Source organism: Pinus tabuliformis, chromosome 2_1 (genome assembly GCF_031772625.1).
Source record: "Pinus tabuliformis cultivar Carrire ecotype Pingquan chromosome 2_1, CPIR1, whole genome shotgun sequence".
NCBI lineage: Eukaryota > Viridiplantae > Streptophyta > Pinopsida > Pinales > Pinaceae > Pinus > Pinus tabuliformis.
The window spans coordinates 673,763,696-673,786,362 of record NC_142299.1 but is presented as its reverse complement, the minus strand read 5'-3'; the positions used below and the strand labels follow the sequence as shown (position 1 = coordinate 673,786,362).

General features: G+C 39.1%; 1 protein-coding gene across 6 annotated transcripts in view; it reads left to right on the top strand.

The window, feature by feature from the left end:
• The first annotated feature begins 502 nt into the window (after positions 1-502).
• Positions 503-22,667, top strand: part of LOC149202391 (Mitochondrial substrate carrier family protein) — a 244,373-nt gene continuing 222,208 nt past the window's right edge. For 3 of the 6 annotated variants that reach the window (XM_089403166.1, XM_089403164.1, XM_089403161.1), the window contains exons 1-2: positions 503-668; positions 901-980. In XM_089403166.1, coding sequence (XP_089259292.1) covers positions 667-668; positions 901-980 — 82 coding nt within the window. In that variant the 5' untranslated portion in view covers positions 503-666. Of the gene's footprint in view, positions 669-816; positions 981-22,667 lie in introns of all 6 variants that reach the window. The other 3 variants (XM_089403163.1, XM_089403162.1, XM_089403165.1) reach the window with 3 other exon arrangements.

Sequence of the window (22,667 nt, the reverse complement as noted above, 5' to 3'; positions counted from 1 at the left end):
TGACAGATATTAAAAAATAATACTTTAATTAACATTTGATTTTTTTTTTAATTTTTATATATTTGTTTTTCGTCTCCTACTCATAAAAAACCTTAATTTTACTACTTCTCTATTAATACACATCAATTTTTAAAACTTTACAAACTGTGATAAAATAAATAAATAAATAAATATATAAAATTTATTAATAAATATATACATATATATTTTTTTGTTGTGACTTTAATCCTATTCCATTTCCCTAGAGTATTTTTTTATGAACGGTATATAATGTTAAATCTATACCACACGTTCACAAACATCAACAAAAATATATATATATATATCAAATTTTGTTATTTTTTAACTCTAATTCCATTCTAGTCTTAAAAAATCTACAAATTAGATTAGAAAATAATAAAATCGCTTTTTTTATTTACTACTCTTAAACAGCAAAATTTTAAATACTTAATTTTTTTCTATAAATCCATTTACTCTTAAAAAAATTCAAACCCTCCAGAAATCCATTTACTCTTGAAAAACAATTCAAACCCTCCAATATTTGCAGACCAGAAACTGCCATCTACAGATTGACCAGAAACTGCCGTCTACAGAAAAAAAATTTGTGGTGTCGGTAGACAACTCGACGCCATTCTCAATTCCATAGAGTATTCTTTTACGATAATCATGTATGTTAAAACTCACCGCACAGTTTTTTTTCAATTAAATTAACCCGCCTTTACCTCTCGCCGAGAAATAACCAAATCACAATTCATATGCTTTCCATTCTGTGTTGCTTTTATATACCTGATATTAAAAATGTTCTAATAAATGTAGATGTACACTCTGAGACGCTCTAATTTTTTTTTCGAAGATGTCGAGGTTGAAAACCAAAACGATAGTTTAAAAATCGCATCGCAGGAGGTGGTCAGGGAAGAAGCGGAAAAAATTCAGGCTTCATTCTTCCATGGCGTCCTCTCCTGTCCATTCTTCCGCTGCAGGTTTCTCTCAAGCTTTCAAATCATTTATTCTCTGTTTAATGATTTAAAATTTAAAAGAACTAAAATGTGCAAAATGGTTCTTCCCTCCGAGAATTAAATAATTTGGGATTCCGTTTTTTTCCCCTGAATTAATAGCACTGTGCCATAGTTTCATCTTACTAGTAGGGCTCCCGATCATTAAATAATCAGAAAATTTCATCATTGAAGACACCTTAAATTTAAATTTCAGAGTCTTATAGGAGATTGCTGGAGAATTTCAACTTCACTCTACATTTACTGGATAGCCATTTTTTTGCCTGCATTCAGCAGTCTGCTGTTCTGCATATTGAAGACGACTCTGAATGCAAGAGAAGGAGATTGTTCTCATAAGGGAAGTTTTGGTTAATATATCCTTCCAAAATCGATGCTAAATCTGGATCTCTTCCTTTTAGGATACAATTCCTGACTGAATCCTGCGAAGGAGATGAACACCATGATGGTTTTCCTAATCCATGTAAAAGCTTAATTTAAAAACAACACAGCAACTATATTTGAACCCAGAAGGATCTAGAAGATCCGTATAGAAAGCTATTAGATTGTTCTCTAGCTATTGTCCGAGGATTGCAATTTTTACTTTTATCATTACAGTTAAATGTCTATTGTGTATGTTTCTGTCTGAGAGAAAAATGTGACTTGGTCAAAGCCCTAGGCGAAGCCAATTAGGGTTAAGAACTAGCCCCATATAGGCCTCTCGGCCTTCATTTCGAAGCGTGGGTGTGTGCTTATTGATTCTATTTCAAATCTTATTGATTCTATCTCAAATCTTACCTAGTTTTTTATCGCCTTCTTGTACAGTTATTTTGGCTGGGTTAATATATATATTCTCGATCTTGATGATTCCCTGAAGCTTAGCATTTTGAATGTTCCATCTCCTTGACCTGTTCCCTTCTCTTATTCACGCCTCTGGTAACTCTGCTGAAAATTACAAAAGGATATCTTGATTAGAACTCCAGTAATCTGATCAATGGTTCTGACTATAATTCTCTCTTGAGCGATATGCAATCTTATAATAATATTATGTTTTACTGATAATTATGTTTTTTCAAGCATTCAGTTTCTTGACGACTTTGCCGTTTTTTGATGGTGCTATCCGTGAAATGAGAAATCAGAGGGAAAAGTCACAATTTTTTAGAAACTGAAAAAACTACATTTTATTTTTTTAAAAAGCTGCCGAGGCAAAATAAACGTCACGAAAATCTGGAAAACGGCGTTTAATTTTATATTTAAAATTAGTCTGAAAATTTTTGCATTTTTTAATGCTTGCCAATTTTTGCCGAGCCATTCCAATTTTTTTCCCGAGTTTTACCCTAAGTCCCATGTTTTGCATTTTTTAGTACTTGCCCACTTTTGCCGAGTCATTCCATTTTTTTTTCCCGAGCTTTTCCCTAAGTCCCATTTTTTGATCCTTGCCAAGTTATTCAACAGGTCAATATTTGCAGTATTGGAATCGCATTTTTTTTGTCCTTGACAACTTCCAAGTTATTCTAGAGTTCAATCTTTGCAACGTTGGAATTCTGAATGTAGGTCACATACTGTAAGCTTCACGCTAGTCTTTTGAAGCATAGAAATATACTGCTAAAGCAAACCAATCAATTCTTTATTATTTTTTGAAGGTGCGATAGACCAAAGTTGGTCTCTGTGGAGAGTAACAATTATCATCATCATGAAAAATTGTGCTATAAGATCAAAATACAAAAACTACTTTTTGGCGAATCATATCTGTAATCAAAGTCTGAGGTCATAATTCAACTTGTATTTATCATTTTCTTCTTCAGGTACTTATATCATATGCGTAGAATACTATTAGAGTTTCCATGTTTTGGTTAGGACCCTTCAAAAGGAAGACAAGCCCATGCCTATTTTTTGCAGAGATTCCATTCATTTGGCTAACTAATTAAGAGCTTTAAATTTTTACTTTATCACATAATGGATTGATTATATCACATTTGAACAGTAGAGAACAGGACAGTTCTATGGTGGAGAGAGATTCCGTAAACAGCATGCGTTATGCAATTTAGCTATCGAAGTTTGAAAAGAAACTCCTAATTTCAAAGTAAAATATGACCAAGTAAAATATTTCTCAGAAAAAGTTCTTCTCAGATTAAAGCTAAAGCTGCACAGAATGTGGAAATGGGTATGGCGTGGAAACATGATCCCCCAATAGTGGAAACAAGTACACTGTGGAAACATGACCCCCTAAATTTGGAAACGGGTAAGCTGTGGAACGTGACCCCCCAAATTTGGAAATGAGAAACGTGGTATAGATATTTCAAAAGAATATATGTGTGCGCGTTAAATAAGCAATTCCCTATATCCTCTAACACCAAATCAATTCAATGTGCAGCACAACGTGTCCAAAACAAGTTAGGATACCTTTGCATAAGCAACATGCTAGAGTGACATAATTAGTAGCATTGTGTGTTATGACTTGGAACAACATTTTGTCGACCTACCTCCTGAATGAACAGGTCTAGCAACTCATAATAATTGTGTATCTTTAATATGCGCAGATGCATCAATAGATTTAATAAACATTTGCCCATTTGAGATAGTTAACCAAGAAGTTAAGAAGGGTCCTGACTCATACCCTTCTGATCAGTGCAACCGTTTGACATCACAGTGCATCCAGTTTGTTCCCATGAATCATGATGCCTTAAACTCCTTCAATCTAGTAGTGCAATTGGCCTTTTAATTTTGAAGAATAGGACCTCTCAACTCATCATAGGAAGGGGCTTTGTACCTCTAGCCAACAATAGCAACAACCTCAAACATAGGCTGGCAGAATGGATTGTTCTTGGCAACGTTGAAATGAACGTCACTCCATGGAAAACACCTACCCACTTGCTTGTTAGTTTCTTTCTTCTTTCTTTTAAAGTTTAAACAATGGCCTATTAGAAGCTTGTGCAGCAGATGTGGTTCCAGGTACAAAAAATGATGAGGTAGATGAGGGGCCAGCCATTGTGGAAGGTGATGCTGAAGAACCACTCTCACTTCTTCCCTCCACTCCTCCCCGTGCAACTTGACTTTTCACAACTTTCCTGCTCTCCTTGGCTGCATCCTTATTTTGCAGTGCTTTGGTGTCAATACGAATGATTTCTGGACTTGCTTTGGAGCATAATTCTACATCATGTCCCAGAATTTGTGCAAGATGGAATTTCAATGGAGAGAGTCCTCTCATCATATGCTTCCACACAACTTACAATTCAATGTTTGTCAATTGAATCCCCCGGGTTCATCATATTCTCACATAGGGTCCAAATTTCTTGACATTTTTAGTCTTCAATGTAATGATTAAACCTAGGTCACAAAAAAATTTGAAAAAAATTAAAATCAACTTTTTTAGATTTTGTTTTTAAATAATTTATTTATTTAAAGAAACAAAAATGAGGGTTTATATTATAAAAAGAAATCTGGGATCTAGCCCAGAACCGTTACATTTCTTCAGAGTTGCCAATATCCCTTTCAGGTTTGAGATTGAACAAGCTGGCTCAATCCAAACCCTCAAGTGATTACTCCTTAATACAAAAATTTTATTCCATTTCCAGCTAAAGATTTTCCAAAATACTCCAAAGATCCAAATACATTTACATTCCATTTCTTACTACTTATCGATTTAACTTTGGCTGACTTCTAGTTTTCCTTGGCGAGATGTTTTTTCCCTTTTTCCCAACTTGGATCCGACCCTTGTTTTCTGCCGAATCCGAAGAATCACCCTTCTTTGAGTGATCTTTGCTTTCTTTGTCACTTTTTCTGTTTGTCTAAACATTTTAGATTTCAAAATACAAAATTTTGCATAAAGAAATACAAATCTAAAATTTACATAAATGTTAGATTTCTTATAGCTCACTAAAAATTTAAGGAAAAAGAGAGAAAATCTATAGGCATGCAAAACCTGTCGAAAATTTATTAAAAAGAAAAAAAAAGAAAAAGAGGTGTACATCCAACAAGTACACCACCCATTGTGGGAATTTGGAAAACCCTCCCCACTCCACAATAAATTGGTGATGGAAAACAAAACACACTCTCTCCTTAGAAAGATGAAGAAAACTAATGGTTAAAGGAAATCCCATGAAAAATCCTAAAAGAACAAATTTTCTTAGTGGAAATGGATGCCCATTCCCATAAATGAATCCACGATTGAGGGAAATCAATCCCCACTCCCAAAAAACATGGTGATGGCAAAGGAAAATGGTGTCCTCCTTGTTGATTTTTTATGTAGCATCGAGAGGTATTCTCACATGCCAAGAGGCCTCCTAAATCGGACGAGAAAAATTATGGAAACTAAAATAAAATAAATTTTATTTTTGGGTTTCATGTGTTGGAAAATCAAGGTATTTGTAGATTAATGTTGATTCTCCTTGCTTGATAATTACTTGTGATATTTGTTGGCTTTATATTATTTAGTTTTACTTCTTCATTAAGCAATTATCAAAACATGAAGATCACAAAGACACAAAGAACACAAGATATAGGCTCCAAGCCAGGGCAAAACCCCACAACTGGGGAAAACCTGAACAATCCTCTTCTTATAGAATCAAATCAAAATGAGACCTCCAAGATCCAAAGACCAAGACCTCCTCCAAGTACCAAGTCAGCCCTCCAACAAGATTTCTTCCAAACAAGTCAAAGTCCACCAAAGTCAACAAAGGGAAAACTCTCCAAAATTTGCGTCAATCAAAGTTTTGGTCCTACAACTTCAGGTATGTGACTCAGCCTGCAATTCTCGGCCCTACAACTCAAACAAAAACCCTAATCCTTTCGCATTTGTGAGTAGAAATAGTCAAAATTTCGGTCACCTTCCTTTGTTTAATTTTTTTTCTTGCCCTTCGCTCTTATTTTCCTTCTTATCTTGGTGCAGGTCTAACTCTTTGTGATTGGTGTCAAAATGGGTCGAAGTCTCTTCCTTTTTATACCCTTCTCAAGGGGTCAAATAGGCCTCTTCTAGGTTGACTTTTCATTGGCAAGGCTGACTTGGTCTTGGGGGTCATTTTATCTTTCTAGACTCAAAAATAATTTATCTTTCTTGTTACAAATTGCCCAAATGGGTCTTATACATATTAAAAAGACTTTTTTTGACTCATTGAACCCTAGGAACATGAAGAATAGGCTTGAACTAGACTTGAGCATGAAACCCATGCTTGAACAAATATATATATATATATATATATATATATATATATATATATATATATATGCATATTTTTTTTTACATAAAAATACAAATTGATACAAGTACAAAGATAATATGAAGACTGAACCTAGTTACTTTTCCAACACTCCCTCTTAACTAGGGAGGTATTAATAATGACTCAACATGTCTATCTCAAGTTGAAATATTCTCATAAGAAGGGATCTAGATTGATAAGCATCAATGATGATAACATCATCATAGCCAACATTGTCACATTACCAAGGCCTTAATAGGTACACTCAATGTCTCCACAAGATTAGAGCTCAATGCTAGGAGGCCTTCCATCGGACACCACATCGTCTTATTAAGGTACATACTCCACCTAGGGTATTCAGAGTATGTCCTCCACTGGACCATTTCCCTCAGGGAAATGTCTATCCACCAGACCATTCTTTATCTAAGTCCATGTACTTAGGATCTCCATCCTAATCGATCACAGTACATGACTCAAGAATGTCTGTCCATGATGCTTATCCAATCCACCATTCTCCTTATCCACGTCCATTTACTTGACTTAGGATATCAATCTTAATCCGTCACAATACTTGAAACAAGGAGAACTATCCAACCTTACTCCCTCTCAACTTGAGAGGATAAAAATACTTGAAACAAGAACTATCCAACCTTACTCCCTCTCAAACAAGGAGAGTGCATCAACAAGCCTCAGCTTGCGTTAGAAGTACTCATACTTCCCTAATATCAGCTACCTGCAATTTTTGTAGCTTCCTTAACCAACCCCCTTATCACTAAGTTTGCTTATCTTGCAAGTTCTTGAACTAGGGCTCCAAATCTGCCTCCTAACAGTCTATGATCCCGTACTTGATATCTTCACCTACTGCATCCTAAAATGTGTTCAACATTACTTCTTGCATTGCTTCTTGCCTTGAAGGTAGTCCATCACACAATTCCTTCAATTGACTAATTATCACAGTAGAAGGTTAGCCAATCTATTGTTCAGTCAATCTTGAACACAACTTGGCTGACCTTTCCAATCAGTCTCTATCAGTCAACGCAACTCCATAAACTCAAATAATTTTGCCCTCACACTAGTGGTTTGACCCTCAAACCACATATCTGAAGCTAAAGGATTTTCCTTATTACAGTCAATACTTTGACTGATCTAGGCTCCTCATAAAACTGTTGCTCATTACCTATGAGTAGAATTCCAATCTTCTCCATCAACCTACCTTTTTACCTTCATTGTACAAGCCCATCTTGGCTGCCCATCTGCTCATTCTGTGAAGATCTTTCTCTTCTCAAAATTGTAGGTTGTCTGTCTTTGCCCTTGAGCGATAATAACACTGTATATAGGGCATACCCTTAAGGTCTATGTACCATAGAAGGAACCCTTGGCAAGGATACAAACCATTGTTGAACAAACCTCATTTTTCTCTCCTCTTCATGGCAGTTATTATACGGAAACTACGACCGCGGATAGAAGTATCTTCCCTAGGCCTGGTGGAATGACTTACAACAACAAAAAGATAAAGGGACTAATGTTTCCCTTAAAGTAAATAGATAATGGGATGAAGCCTACCTGGAATTTGTGGTATGCTTCGCTCCTTCCTGGGCTTGTATGCTCCAATCCTAGCTCCGAATGCTATGATTAGAACTCGCACAATTAGACAACACAAGCCAACGATATATGAGATCTATGTAGCATTATGTAATCTCTTTATTCAATAGATCAACATGGTATTGAAATACATGAAATCATAACATCATATATAGGAAATCAAAGAACTCTTTGCATTAATAGAACTGGAGTGAGTTATAACCAAAAAGAGGTGCCGATCTTGTAGAAGAGCTCCTCCAAGTTGACTTGTCCTTGCCTTGCCACAAAGTGCACCTCTAGCCATCGTAATGCATGGAATAATGTCTCTCACAGTAGCAGCACAAGGGTAGAATCACTCTCGAAAAACCAACCTCTTACTTATGGATGGCAGTAAATATATACGTGAAGGAGGTAGTTCATGAATTCTTATCCTTTTACCAATTTGGGCCTGAGATCCACTCTTGATGGGAGGATGAGCTCAAGGGATAAGGGATGAAAACTCTAAGGTAGGATAGGATAGGATTCGAGACTTTTATCCAAGGTAAATAGTTACAACAGATCTTGGAAGCTTCTAGAAGAGGAAGCTCCGAGATTCTTTTTTATTTTCTCGAATTTTCTAGAATCAGCGCACCCCCAACACTGAGCAACCTCCTGGTGATCAGCGCAGGCCCAGAGTAGGACAACCTAGTAGTCAACGTTGGCCAATGAGGGGCCAGGGTGCGTTGGTCCTAAAAATGATTGAAATAAAGCAGTTTCAGGCAGAAACTCAGGGATATGAGAGAGGCATACTTAGGGGTTTGTTTAGTGAGGATGAAAAAATGTTCAAAGGATGTGAATGACCCTGTTTGAAGGCCTATTGAACAAATGTGACAAAATGGCCTATAACAGATTGCCCCCTAAAGCGCAAAGTAAAAAATGACAACTGATGACTGAAGTGCTTTACCTTGTGACAAGTTAGGATCAAGAACAACCGATGAGATCATCATCTGTTACAATACATTTACATCATGATATCTTTGTTGAGGGAGGCATACCCATACTCAGCACATAAGCTAACATTACATGTACAATGATCAAAATACATGTCCACAAATGACTAATGGTGGATCCATGATTGGATAAATGTCTGTACGAGCATAGCCATCATACATTGTGATCTTATATTACTCCTGAAATCGCAGCCCGGATGGATGAAACTAGATTTGGGGTCGTCTATTTCGTTCACACGACCAACCAACGTACGAGTCTAACCATGTGAATCAATGAGCTGAGGTCGAACATGGTAGATACCATTTGATTACCGACCAATGATGTAAGCCATTAATAAACGCGAGAGAAATCACTGATGATGTTAATGGCTCTCAAGGTACTGCAGTACAATCCGTATGGTGTGAATAAATGAGTTGATGTTGAACACCACACAAAATCTTTTGATTGAAGGCCAATGATGAAAACCTGTTGCTGAGAGTGAGGAAAACTTGCCATTGATGTATTCAAGCACCAAGGCACCAAGGGATGTTCCAAAGTCAATTTCCTAGATAATGAGCCGATGGCGACAAGAAGCGACCCGTCGTAGGAGGGCCTTGATGTATCCATCATTAACGACATGCAAAAGGTATCATGATTTGAGACAGAATGATCAGAATGATGTTGATACGGAACTGGATCAGGGAAGAGTATTGTAGCAGATATTGACTGAATGACTTCTCTTGAACACGACGGCGACACTCAATGGAGTTGGCAACATTGATCCAAAACCAAAAAACTAAGGCTTTGAAACAGTATGATAAATGAAAAGACAAGCAGATTTTCCCAACCCAACAACCACGAAGATGAAGTGGAAGAGTGTCGTGTTCAAGAGCGACTCGTTGCCATTAACAAATGGAGTACCCTGTTTTCCCAATTTCCCCAAACATATTGGTTAATACCTCTTTATTTTTTAACAAGCTTGAGGAGGATAACATATGCTTGATCTGTAAGTTCATCCTTTGGATGAATCCCTCTGAGAATACTTAACGAACCCATAGGAGTGGTAGATCCTGCCATGAACGACGAGTCCATCGCTGTTTGATGTTTTTACGAGTCCAATGAAGGTGAAAACTTGTCATCTTTTTAATGTTTAGAGAGTTTGAAAAAGAGGTGAAAAATAAAACTCTAGATGTTCCTTTTCGTAGATAGTCCCTTAGGTTCGAAAAGGCAGAAAATAATACCCAAGAAAACCTCTTAGTCATGTTCGACTAAGGTATTCCTTTTTCGTAAGTAGTCTATCTCAGTCCAGAAAGGGGTTAAACTTATAATAAGTAGACATCTTTTGAATTACTTTAACGAGTTCGAAAAAACAAGTGTTCGACAATCTTTGCATATTTAGGAGTTTGAAAAGAGCTAAAAGAGAACTCCTCTTGGAAGAATAAGTGGTATAAAGGGTAGCTACTGGTTCAGGTCCTGATGGAATTGCTCAAAACATGCAAATGTCAAGAATCTGGCTAATAAGACCACTCATCGCAACTGTTCCTTAGGAAAGGGTAAAAACCAAGTGAAAGCATATGATCGGCCAAGCAGATGGTGACGATGGAATAAGAAAACCAAGGCAATCACGAGAGATAGGATGAGAACGGTTTCATTTTTACACAAGCTTGAAACATGGGAAACTATGCTTGAAATTGGTTTCAGTTTTACACAAGCTTGAAATAGAGAAAAACAATGCTTGGAATAAGTTTGCATGCCCCCAACATAATGACTCAATTCGAGGTACATGCCCCCCAAGCTTCATTTCATGCACCTAAGTAGACTATTGATTACTAACAAGTGGATGGAATGAAGGTTCATTTACGATATCAAGTGAAAGACTTGACTGGGAATTTATGAGATCTAATCAAAGACTCGAATTGGAAGGGGATCTATTTCATTTTTTAATGAGCTTGACACAGGAAAAGAACTATGCTCAAAGGACCTTGTTTCATTTTTTAACGAGCTTGACACAAGAAAATGAACTCTACTCTAGAAGCTTGTTTCATTTTTTAACGAGCTTGACACGAGAAAATGAGCTGTTATTCGAAGAACCTTGATTCAGTTTTTAACGAGCTTGACACAAGACAAAGAACTCTGCTCCAAAAACCTTGTTTCATTTTTTAAGGAGCTTGACACAAGAAAAGGAACTTTGCTCCAAGGACCTTGATCATGACTGCCAAGAGGCCATGGCTTCCAAGAGGTTCTCATCAAATGGGAGAACAATGTTCAGGAAGGGATACATATCAAGGGATCCAATGGAAAGATCAGACTCCATTGCCCCAGTAAATGATGCACTACATCACCTACTAGATTATCAGTAGATGCGGGCATGTAACAGGGTACCACATAATTAACCTATAGCGGGGAAGATACCACTTGCACATTCAAAACACTTAGGGAAGTAGGATGATGGGCAGTCAAATGAGGACCAACAAATGAAAGTTGATCGATAGTCATAATCCTTCCATCATATGGGAAGCACATCACTCGAAAGAGTGTGGATACAACAACATTCATAGCATAAACATAGTCTCTCCCTAGGAGCAAATTGAAGTCCAAAGGGCCCATGACAACCATAACATCAATACATACAATTTTTCCTCCCAAGGTAACAGGAAACTGAGGAAGGATCCCTAAGGGTTGACTAGTTCTTCTGTTAAAAGCTAGTAGATTCAGAGCAGTGGACACAAGCTGTGGGGAACCCAAAACTTACCAAGCATTGGGGGATAGAATTCTAACAGAAGATCCCTTGTTGATAATAGTGTGATGGATTTTCTTATCATAAGCCTTTACCATGATCTTAAAAGGCATGTAAGAAGGGAGACGAGGTTTTGTCAATCGACTCTAATCAAAGACAATGGCCTGTTTCCTTGGAGGGGGTTTCGTAGGAGCGATAGAAATGCCCCTTGTTCGGTAGAATCAAAAGAAACAAGAAGAACCTGAGCAGTATGATCCTCACTCTTTACGGGAAAAGTACGATCGACTGAAGCTGGAACCGTGTCAATCATTTTCTCAACCAATGGGTGGTCGGGAACAGACTCATGGGATCCATGTTCAAAGAGAGTGGGATTGATTGGATTCAGACTCTGATCAATCACATCATCAACTAGCAGAGGATTAGGAGAAAGCTTTCGATAACCAACCGGAAGATGAGGTTGAGAAGTTGTAAGGTTTTCCAACACTTTCGAGGCTTCATCCATATAAGGACAAAGGTGAATAGGATGATTTCCTTCACATAACCTACAGGGGAACTTGACTTTACCCTTTTTTCCATGGACCTTACTTTCACTAGTTGAGGGTTTATCACCAGCATGATCTCCAAAAGCTGATGATAAAGGTTGATGTGAGCCTGTAGACCACACTTCCAATGTCTTGGTAATACCAGGACAATTTCTAAGAAGATGGTCACCCTTACATAACATGCAAGGGAATTTAACTTTGCGGGGCTGATTAGAAGGTTCATCCATACTAGTTGCATGGGTAGCAATGGTTGCTTGGTTGGCCCCTTGCTTATTTTGCTTCTTTTTCTTCGTCCTTTTCTTCTTCTTCTTAGCTTCTTGGTTACTAGAATAAAGGCTTTCACCAGGCGAAGAGGAAGAAAGGGATGAATAAACAACAGGTGACGAAGACAAAGTGTCAACTTTAAGATCAACTTGAGGTTGATATTGTTCAGGTGGAGGAGAAGTTGGTTGAGAAGTAGTTTGGACATTCGGAACCATAGTGGTCAAAAACAACCAAATTGGCAAACCAATGGTAAATCCGGGAAGGGACAACATTGCCATATAAGGAGCACCAGTATTTCCAAAATAAGGACTAGGATTCTTGTCAGAGGGGTTTCCTTTACCGGTGGACTCAGGAATTGTTGCCATTAGTCTCAACCTAAGATCTACTAAGGAGTTGTTCCACAGTAAGGATGTTGTTCCGCGGTCAATTAATTGATTTTAGAAATTAACAACACAAAATAAAACAAAGGGGTAAACTAGGAAAAAGGTTTACCAAGCAACTGTGAACTGCAATATACACCTTGGAGAACCAAGGACTTAACGTACGTGCATGCAATCTCCCCGAATGATGTGTTCGGTGTATCACGGTGTACAAGGCGGCCGAATCGGTTACCTATGGATGGATAACAACCTATGGTGGACTTCCAAAATATACTCGACGGTATGTGGAAGTGCAGTCTGTAGTAGTGCTGTCTAATGCGTAACCGTTTGATGAGAGCATTCCCATATACTTTTCATGCATGGAGTGCCATCCGACATACCCAAAGGTACGTGGAGAACGATCTGATACACTTATGTATGTGGAGCGAGATATCACCCCCAGAATACAACGCTGGAAAAAACTGACAACTCCGACGTTTAAAGACGCTGGAACATGTCTCTAGCTTAGACCTCTATGTGTGTTGTTAAGTTTCAAATGCTCCTTAGGTTAATTGAGACGAATTTTAGAGTTGATATTGAATTATGTTTCAGTTTCAAGGCTCAAAACTCGATGTCACCTGAACACACCTATGATGCAACTAATATGATGAAAATAACTCTTTTCATTTTCTTCTTAACAATGAAAGTCCTAACTAAGTAGGGGAAGAAGTGCTGATTTGGGGTAGCATCGGATGTGCTCTAGGCCTCAAATTTTGCAGGGAGGCTTGGGCACATGTATTCTAAAGAATTCAGAAAGCGTTTTGGGAAATTCCACCCAATAACGATTTTATTAAAATAATTAATATTTTTTTAATGGGACCCTAAGTCTAAACTTAAGAAATTAAAAATACTAATGGGTATTAATCTAATTGTAGGTGTAACTTCTAGAAGAAGACGAGGATCAAGCTAAAATGATCTTAACCATTGATTAACTTTTAATCTGGGTCGTTGAATGTCAACGAGAAGATTATTTAAGGGAGCTTGAGGGTCATTTGGAAAACACACCGAGAGATCAAGAGATCAAATTTTTGAAGTGAGAAGTTCTGATCGAGGAGATTTCTTGCAAGTTGAGGGGCAGGAATAACATCCGGAGAGAGGGATTTTCTCAGTCGGAGAATCATCAGTGGAGAGAGGCAGAGAGTGATCTAGTAGCCCAGACGCAGAGGCTGACGCAGGGGCCATGCAGAGGTAGCGCAGAGGGTGAGAGAGAGTCTGAGATTTTGCTGGGGAGAGTCAGTTTCAGAAGTCGGGAGCCGGGGTGTGAGACCGGGAGGCTGAGAGCAGAGACTTCAGGCAGCAAATCAATCAACAAACTAGGTGACACAGTGCCTAGAGAGGTTGACGCAGGGACTGCGTGAGGACTGCGCAGAGGCAGTGTAGGGCCTGCCAGAGGCACTTCATCCAGAGTCCGGATCAACCGGGATTTTCTCAGTGATTGTGTGAGGTAATCTCACAAATATTTCTGCCAGTATTTCTCTCTGTAACTGAATAACCAGAGAGGTATTCAAAGATGTATTCAGAATTTGCTACTGCTTAATAATAATAAACCCTCAAAGTTGTTGCATCGGTTTTCCCGCATTGGGTTTTCCCGGGGACATTTGTAAAAAAAAAACGGTGTCCATTGTGTTGTATTTTCTTTCTTGCTCAATCTCTTGCTTCTGCATAATATTTAATTAAGTGAAGGCTGCAGTGTATGTATTACTATATTTGCCGTAGGAAACTGCAAGTAATATGTTTAAAGGAATTTAACAAATATGAGTATCAATTCCTGCAATAGGGATTTCGGTTGTGGAATTTTCACATGGTATTGGAGTAGTGTGGGTGAAGCAAGAAGAGCAGAGCCAGTAGATCCAACGTTGAGCTGCAGGAGGCAGCAATTCGAAACCCCAGAGGGTTTGCGTAGTTCTTAGCCAGAGGGCTGAAATTTCGAGGCAGTCTCTCTCCGAGAGAGTCGACGGAGAGAAGGGCTTCCAGATCGAATTTTTGCCAGGGTAGAGGGAGCAGCGCTGAAGCCTTAGTGTGAGGAGAGCTGGTGGGACATAGATTTTTCTGCAAGCAGTTTGCTGGGCAGAAGATCGTCAGAAGAAAGAGGAGAAGCATGACTGAGGGAATTTCTTCCTCAGAGAATTCCTAGCCAAGGAATTCGAATTCTCTAGAGATGAGTAACAACAAGGGGCACTAGTTTTACTAGCTCCAACAAGGAGTGCGTAGGCTAGCCCAGCAGCAACACAAAGGAGATAGGAGGTCGTTCGACTTTCTATTGTTTGGCAGAAATGACAATCAGTGGCTTGAGGGATCAGGATAGGTTGGACGGAGCATCCAACTATGTCATCTGGAAGGTAAGGATGTCATTCCTTTTAGATGAGTATGCCCTCAAGACATACGTCGACAACATGGTGGTTGTCCTTGTAGATCCAGATCCGCTGCAGAAATACCGAGTTGAGATGGCAAAGGCCAAGAGGATGATCCTGGATGGAGTCAAGGATCACGTGGTGTGTCACGTTGCTAGCAGAGGGACTGCTAAGGAGATGTGGGATGCCTTGGCCACGTTATATCAGGGATCTTCCGAGCAACGAAAGATGTACTTGGAGCAGAAGATGAGATCTGCTCAAATGCAAAAGGGAGAGCGTGTGGATCCATTCCTCACGAAGAAGAAGGAAACCCGTGATGAGTTGTTTGCTGCAGGGCATACACCTCAAGATTTAGAGTTGGTTAGATTGGCCCTCAATTCTGTCTCGGATCAGTGGCAAGTCTTTGTCCAGAGTATCCTGGGGAAAGCAGCATTGCCGAACTGGGATGAGATGTGGGCAGCTCTAAGAGAAGAGGAGTTGAGGAGAGACTTAGTCAAGGTCAAACTTGACGGAAGCAGCAGCAGTACTGGGTCGAAGCCCAAGGAGGAGGAGGATAATGCAACCCTTGCATTGAAGGGATAGCAGGAGCAGCGGAGATGTAAGAAGGACGTCTCGAAGATCAAGTGTTTCAGGTGTGGTGAGATGGGTCACTACGCTACATAGTGTCCTCTCAAGAAGAAGGACAAGAATGAGAAGCACGATCTGAAGGTTGCGCCCGCGAAGATCGAAGAGGAGTTCTCCATGACAGCGGAGATAACTCCAAGAGGGAGGTGGGCTAATTTGGAGCTGTAGTTCGAAAGAGCTACAAATGGGCAGGATCCTTGAGGAGTCCACCTCTTGGATCAATACCTTGCTACGGGAGCCCAAATTAGTGGTAGCAGGATGGACTAGTGTCAGTTGGTGCTGAGGAGTGTCGGGGGAGACAGTTGCAGTGGCTAGGAGCGCCATAGACTGAACAACACAGAGTAGAGTTGGCAGCAGTGCAGATGGCACAGAGCAGAGGTCATCAACAACTCAGTAGATTCAGAGGGTCAGTGCAGAGACTAGTAGCAGTCAGACTCCGACATTCACGTGATATCATACTAAACACAGTTAGTTTAGTAATTTTGGATGTTTTTCCGTTGCTAGCAGCAACAGTTTGCAGTGTAGTGGCAGTTGACAGTGGCAGTGCTAGCAGCAACACAAATGCATCACTTGAGAGGGAGCTGTAGTATGGATGTAGTATTGATAGTGGCAGTGTCAACAGCAGTACAATTACAGCAGCAACGCAGTAGTTGGTGGACAGCATGTCAGACATCAGCAGTGCATAGGACGATGCTTTAGAGTCAGAGTAGTACACAACAACGTATATTGCTAGAGCACATTCCTCACTAAGAGGGAGTGTTGATTTGGGGTAGCATCGGATGTGCTCTAGGCCTCAAATTTTGCAGGGAGGCTTGGGCACATGTATTCTAGAGAACCCAAAAAGTGTTTTGGGAAATTCCACCCAGAAACGATTTTATTAACATAATTAATATTTTTTTAATAGGACCCTAAGTCTAAACTTAGGAAATTAAAATATTAATGGGTATTAATCTAATTGTGGGTGTAACTTCTAGAAGAAGATGAGGATCAAGTTAAAATGATCTTAGCCATTGATTAACTTTTAATCTCGGTCATTGAATGTCAACGAGAAGATTATTTAAGGGAGCTTGAGGGTCATTTGGAAAACACCGAGAGATCAAGAGATCGAATTTTTGAAGTGAGAAGTTCTTAGGAGGAAGTTTTGATTGAGGAGATTTCTTGCAGTTGAGGGGCAGGGATAGAATCTAGAGAAAGAGATTTTCTCAGCTGGAGAATCATCAACAGAGAGAGGCAGAGAGTGATCCAGTAGCCCAGAGGCAGAGGCTGACGTAGGGCCATGCAGAGGCAACGTAGAGGGTTAGAGAGAGTTCGAGATTTTGCTGGGGAGAGTCAGTTTCAGAAGCTGGGAGCCGGGATGTGAGATCGGGAGATTGAGAGTAAAGACTCCAGGCAGCAAATCAATCAACAAATTGGGTGACGCAGTGCCTAGAGTGGTTGATGCAGGGACTGTGTGAGGACTGCGCAGAGGCAGCATAGGGCCTACTAGAGGCACTTCATCCAGAGTCCGGATCAACCAGAATTTTCTTAGTGATTGTGTGAGGTAATCTCACAAATCTTTCTGCCAGTATTTCTTTTTGTAACTGAATAACCAGAGAGGTATTCAAAGATGTATTCAGAATTTGCTACTGCTTAATAATAATAAACCCCCAGAGCTGTTGCACCGGTTTTCCCGCATTGGTTTTTTCCGGGGACATTTGTCCAAAAATAATGGTGTCCATTGTGTTGCATTTTCTTTTTAGCTCAGTCTCTTGTTTCTGCATAATATTTAATTAAGTGAAGGCTGCAGTGTATGTATTATGATATTTTCCGTAGGAAATTGCAAGTAATTTGTTTAAAGGAATTTAAAAAATAGGAGTAATATCATCAGTTTCTGCAGTAGGGATTCCGGTTGTGGAATTTTCACAAGAAGAAATCAATAAACAATGCAACAAACAAGTGATGCAACCATCGATCTCCTCACTATTCCAATCAAAATCAAAGCCCTATATGCAATGCATGATGCATAAGATTTTTCTTTTCGATTTCACTTAATTTTCAGATGAAAACTAAGATATTTGCCTAATCATTGATAAAAGAAACTATTCAAAATGATGACTAAAACACCAATTATTTCAAGCACTCAATGATCAAACAATTCAGTTTGCTAATGACCTAATGACAAGAACAAAGGAAAATCTAAACAAATTCTTATCAAAGGCACTCAAAACCAAAAGCAAACAAGATGAAGGCTTATGAGAGACCAAGACACACTCAAGGACACAAGGAGGACCAACTGGAACAAAGTTAATTAGAGAGCAAATCACAAAAGCCAATTTTTTTGCATCAAACCGGGATCATAGCAGGTGCTGAAAGGGCTAGGGTGCACTACAACGCAGGTGCAGAGAAGGCTAGGGTGAACTGCAACACACTGTCTCTAGACCACAGGGTGTGGTGATCAAGGAAAGCCAATTTTCGACACAAAAAATGCAAGTAAAGCTCAATGAAAGGTCTTCCTAGTTATTTAGGATTGAGTAAGACAGTGAAGGTCGGAAAAAGAGGTAAAACAAGCTCTAAGGACAAGGAAACCACCAAGGGAATGAATCGTTCCCCATTATGTTCGCCAATTTGTTATACGAAATCTATGATTGTGGACAAAATTATCTTCCCTAGGCCTGGTGGATTGACCTAGAACAACAAAAAGACAAAGGGACTAATGTTTTCCTTAAAGTAAATAGATAACAAGATGAAGCCTACCTGGAATCTATCATATGCTTTGCTCCTTCCTTGGCTTGTATGCTCCAATCCTAGCTCCGATTGTTATAATTAGAACCTGCACAATTAGACAACACAAGCCAACGATCTACGAGATCTATGTAGCATCATCTAATCACTTTATTCAATAGATCAACATGGTATTGAAATACATGAAATCATAACATCATATATAAGAAAACAAAGAACTCTTTGCATTAATAGAAATGGAGTGAGTTACAACCAAAAATAGGTGTTGATCTTGTAGAAGAGCTCCTCCAAGTTGACTTGTCCTTTCCTTGCCACAAAGTGCACCTCTAGCCACCCTAATGCATGGAATAATGTCTCTCACAACAACAACACAAGGGTAGAATCACTCTCCAAAAGCTAACCCCTTGCCTATGGATGGCAGTAAATATATAGGTGAAGGAGGTAGTTCATGAATTCTTATCCTTTTACCAATCTGGGCTTGAGATCCACTCTTGATGGGAGAACGAGCTCAAGGGATAAGGGATGCAAACTCCAAGGTAGGATAGGATATATTCAAGACTTTTATCCAAGGTAAATAGTTACAACATATCCTAGAAGCTTCTAGAAGAGGAGGCTCCAAGATTTTTTTTATTTTTTTTTATTTTCCCGAATTTCTAACGCACCCCCAACACTGAGCAACCTGTTGGTGATCAACACAGGCCCATAGTAGGATAACCCAGTAGTCAACACTGGCCAATGAGGGGCCAGGGTGTGTTGGTCCTAAAAATGACTGATATAAAGCAGTTTCAGGCATAAACTCAAGGATATGAGAGAGGCATACTTAAGGCTTTATGTAGGGAGGATGACAAAATGTTCAAAGGATGTGAATGATCCTGTTTGAAGGCCTATTGACCAGATGTGACAAAATGGCCTATAACAACATTCCACAACATACTTGCTTCTGCTCATCCTTCTACTCCAAAATGGGTCCATCTCTTGGATCTGCTATCCATACAAACCCTCATGATTTCTATTTCCAGATTGGTGATCTTGTTGTAGAGATAGTAGCCTATCCAAGGAGCTCAGCTTTACGCAGATCCAGATCATAGTCTTTAGGGATTGTACATGCTAGGAAACTGTCCTAAATAGGGCGCTATACTTTTGTCCTCATTATTTCAGAACAAACCAATAAACCACGTCACTTTGCATTAGTTTCTTCTTGAAAGCGTCCTGCAAGGTCTCCAAACTACTTTGGATCTGAGCACTCTTGCAACTGAGGTTCTCGACCCCGTCTTGGGTAGCCATAAACTAGCAACAATCTTCTCCTTAGACCCTGATCTCATGCACAATTGTTTTTGAATGATGCGACCTTGGACTAGCATTTTGCTAGCCCCTCGATCCTCCAAAACATGCCTTACGACCTTCCTACAATGTCTAGAAATCCTCGATCTTATAGCAGAGAATCTGCTCCTCAACATGTGTCCAGAGTTGCCTTCTAACTCGACCATCCAACCTCTCTTGTCTTGCAATGAACCAACATCATTTCTCTTCTTCTCAGACCTGAGGAATGTGGCCTTCCTTTGCTTAGCCTTCACTCGAGAAATATGCACTTGTGAATGTTTTCTTCTTGTAGCCCTACTAGGCCTACTCGACCTCCATAAGGACTACATTTCTACGAGATTCCTTGATCAAGATGATCCCTTTCTCTCAAACTTGGCCGCTTCATTGTAAGAACAAGTCTTTCATGAGCATGACTAGATTACAAAACCTAGCTTACTCCTTGAGAACTTGATCATTCTTGACAAAAGTCTTCTAGAAAAATTGCATCAGATTGCGACTTCCTTCACATGGACTACGTTTCAACTTCTTACATCTTCTCAGTTTTCTTGAGAGAATTTGTATCACTGCTAAACCTTGGAGGAGATGTCACACATCAATGGTGTAGCTCGTACAACTGTCATGTTATGCCCCCTTTGAATCATAGAACAACTTCATAGCTTGTATCATTTTCTATCAACCTTATTTTAGATCTTTTGTCAAATGGGAGATATGACCATGACTTTGAATCACTGTCACTCTTTCAATTATATCATTGTCCAAGAGTATATGGCTTTTTGTCATATCTAAGTGTATTATTGTCATTACTGCTGTATCTATATACAACAAAATCATCCTAGACAAACCTTTTAGAATTAACTTGGATAACTGTCATTCGTGTCTTGTATAACTGCCAGAGATGACATACCTCACCGTCTTAACTCGGATCATATTGTCAAGCCTTCGTCTCATCATGAAGGAGTGTATTATAAAAGATGTATCTCACCTTGCAATCAACAACTTGGATTACCATTATACTTGGATCATATTTTTTACTTACACAAAACTTTGTATTAAGACAGGAGAGCCTCCATAGTAACTCGGATTAATAGGTTACTTGCATCTACTCAGAAGCTTGCATCATTTAACATAACTGTAGTGACTTCGCATACCTTGTTTGTGACTTCACAGACTTTATATATTTTATAACAATCCTTCATGCTTCAGGATTTTGACCTTACTTGGAATGCTTGTATCACTGGAATTCAGATCTTGTTTTGTGCCCAACATCATAGGTACCATTCCACAGTAAAACTTGCCTCCTTACCCATAGAATTTTGCATTAAATTGGAAGTCAAAACGAAGAGCCTTTGATGAAGGAACTTGTTTTTAGAGGTATCAACTATGCCAACAAGAGTGATCTTCAAGCTGCCTTCTTCACCTTAGCTCTGATACCATGTTGGAAAATCAAGGTATTTATAGATTAATGTTGATTCTCCTTACTTGATAATTACTTGTGATATTTGTTGGCTTTATATTATTTAGTTTTACTTCTTCATCAAGCAATTACCAAAACATGAAGATCACAAAGACACAAAGAACACAAGATATAGGCTCCAAGCCAGGGCAAAACCCCACAATTGGGGAAACCCAAACAATCCTCTTCTTATAGAATCAAATCAAAATGAGACCTCCAAGACCCAAAGACCAAAACCTCCTCCAAGCACCAAGTCAACCCTCCAACAAGATTTCTTGCAAATCAAAGTCCACCAAAGTTAATGAAGGTCAAACTCTCCAAAAGCTGCTTGAATCAAAGTTTCGGTCTTGCAACTTCAGGTCTGCAACTCGGCCTGCAATTCTTGGCCCTACAACTTTCACATAAACCCTAATCCTTTCACACATTTGAGCATAAATATTCAAAATTTCAGTGTCCTTCCTTTGTTTTTTTTTCTTGTCTTCTTGTCCTTCGCTCTTGTTTTCCTTCTTATCTTGGTGCAGATCGAACTCTTTACAATTGCTGTCCAAATGAGTCGAGGTCTCTTCCTTTTTATACCCTTCTCAAGGGGTCAAATAGGCCTCTCCTAGGTCGACTTTTCACTTGCACGACCGACTTGGTCTTGGGGGTCATTTTGCCTTTCTAGACTCAAAAGTAATTTATCTTTCTTGTTACAAATTGCCCAAATGGGTCTTATACATATGACAAAGACTCTTTTTGACTCATTGAACCCTAGGAGCATGAAGAACATGCTTGGCCTAGACTTGAGCATGAAACCCATGCTTGAACAAATTAAAATTATTTTTCTTCTTTTACATAAAAATACAAATTGATACAAGTACAAAGATAATTATGAAGACCGAATGACTTTTCCAACATCATCTAGGCTCAAAAGGAACAAGCGGCCCCACCATGAAAGGGTGTGTCCCTTAGGGTAAATGCACCCATTCGACTAGGTCACTTCATCTGAGACATAATGCAAAGAGGAGCAAGAGAACTCCTGTACGTATCGACTGATGAGAAGATTGTGGAAACACTTCAAATATGAGCTTAGTGTGATGCTAAATGTCTCCCTCATTAAAAGAGAATGATGAGGTATTTGCAAGATTGGGCAAACCATCTCTTGAAACCATAAAGGACTTTGGTTGGGTCATAAAGGACTTTGACTAAGAGGAGATGAATACTGTTAAACACATACATGACAGAGGCAACATGAAAGATAAACATTAGATTGATTTTCTTATTCACAATGATACATATTTATAATACATAGGAGTGACCCTTGGTTTCATATTCCAAGTGGTCCCTTGGACTCCCTTTGGCTGTTCAACTTCCACACCAAGCCTTAGAGGATTAGGTGTCCAACATTCCCCCCTTAATCCGAAGGGTTATGTATGAGTCCAAGAAGAGAGTTGTAATACAAAACGTGCAAAATTGCATGGCAGCACTACGTTGAATGTGCTCTCTGAAATGTTGGTATAAGG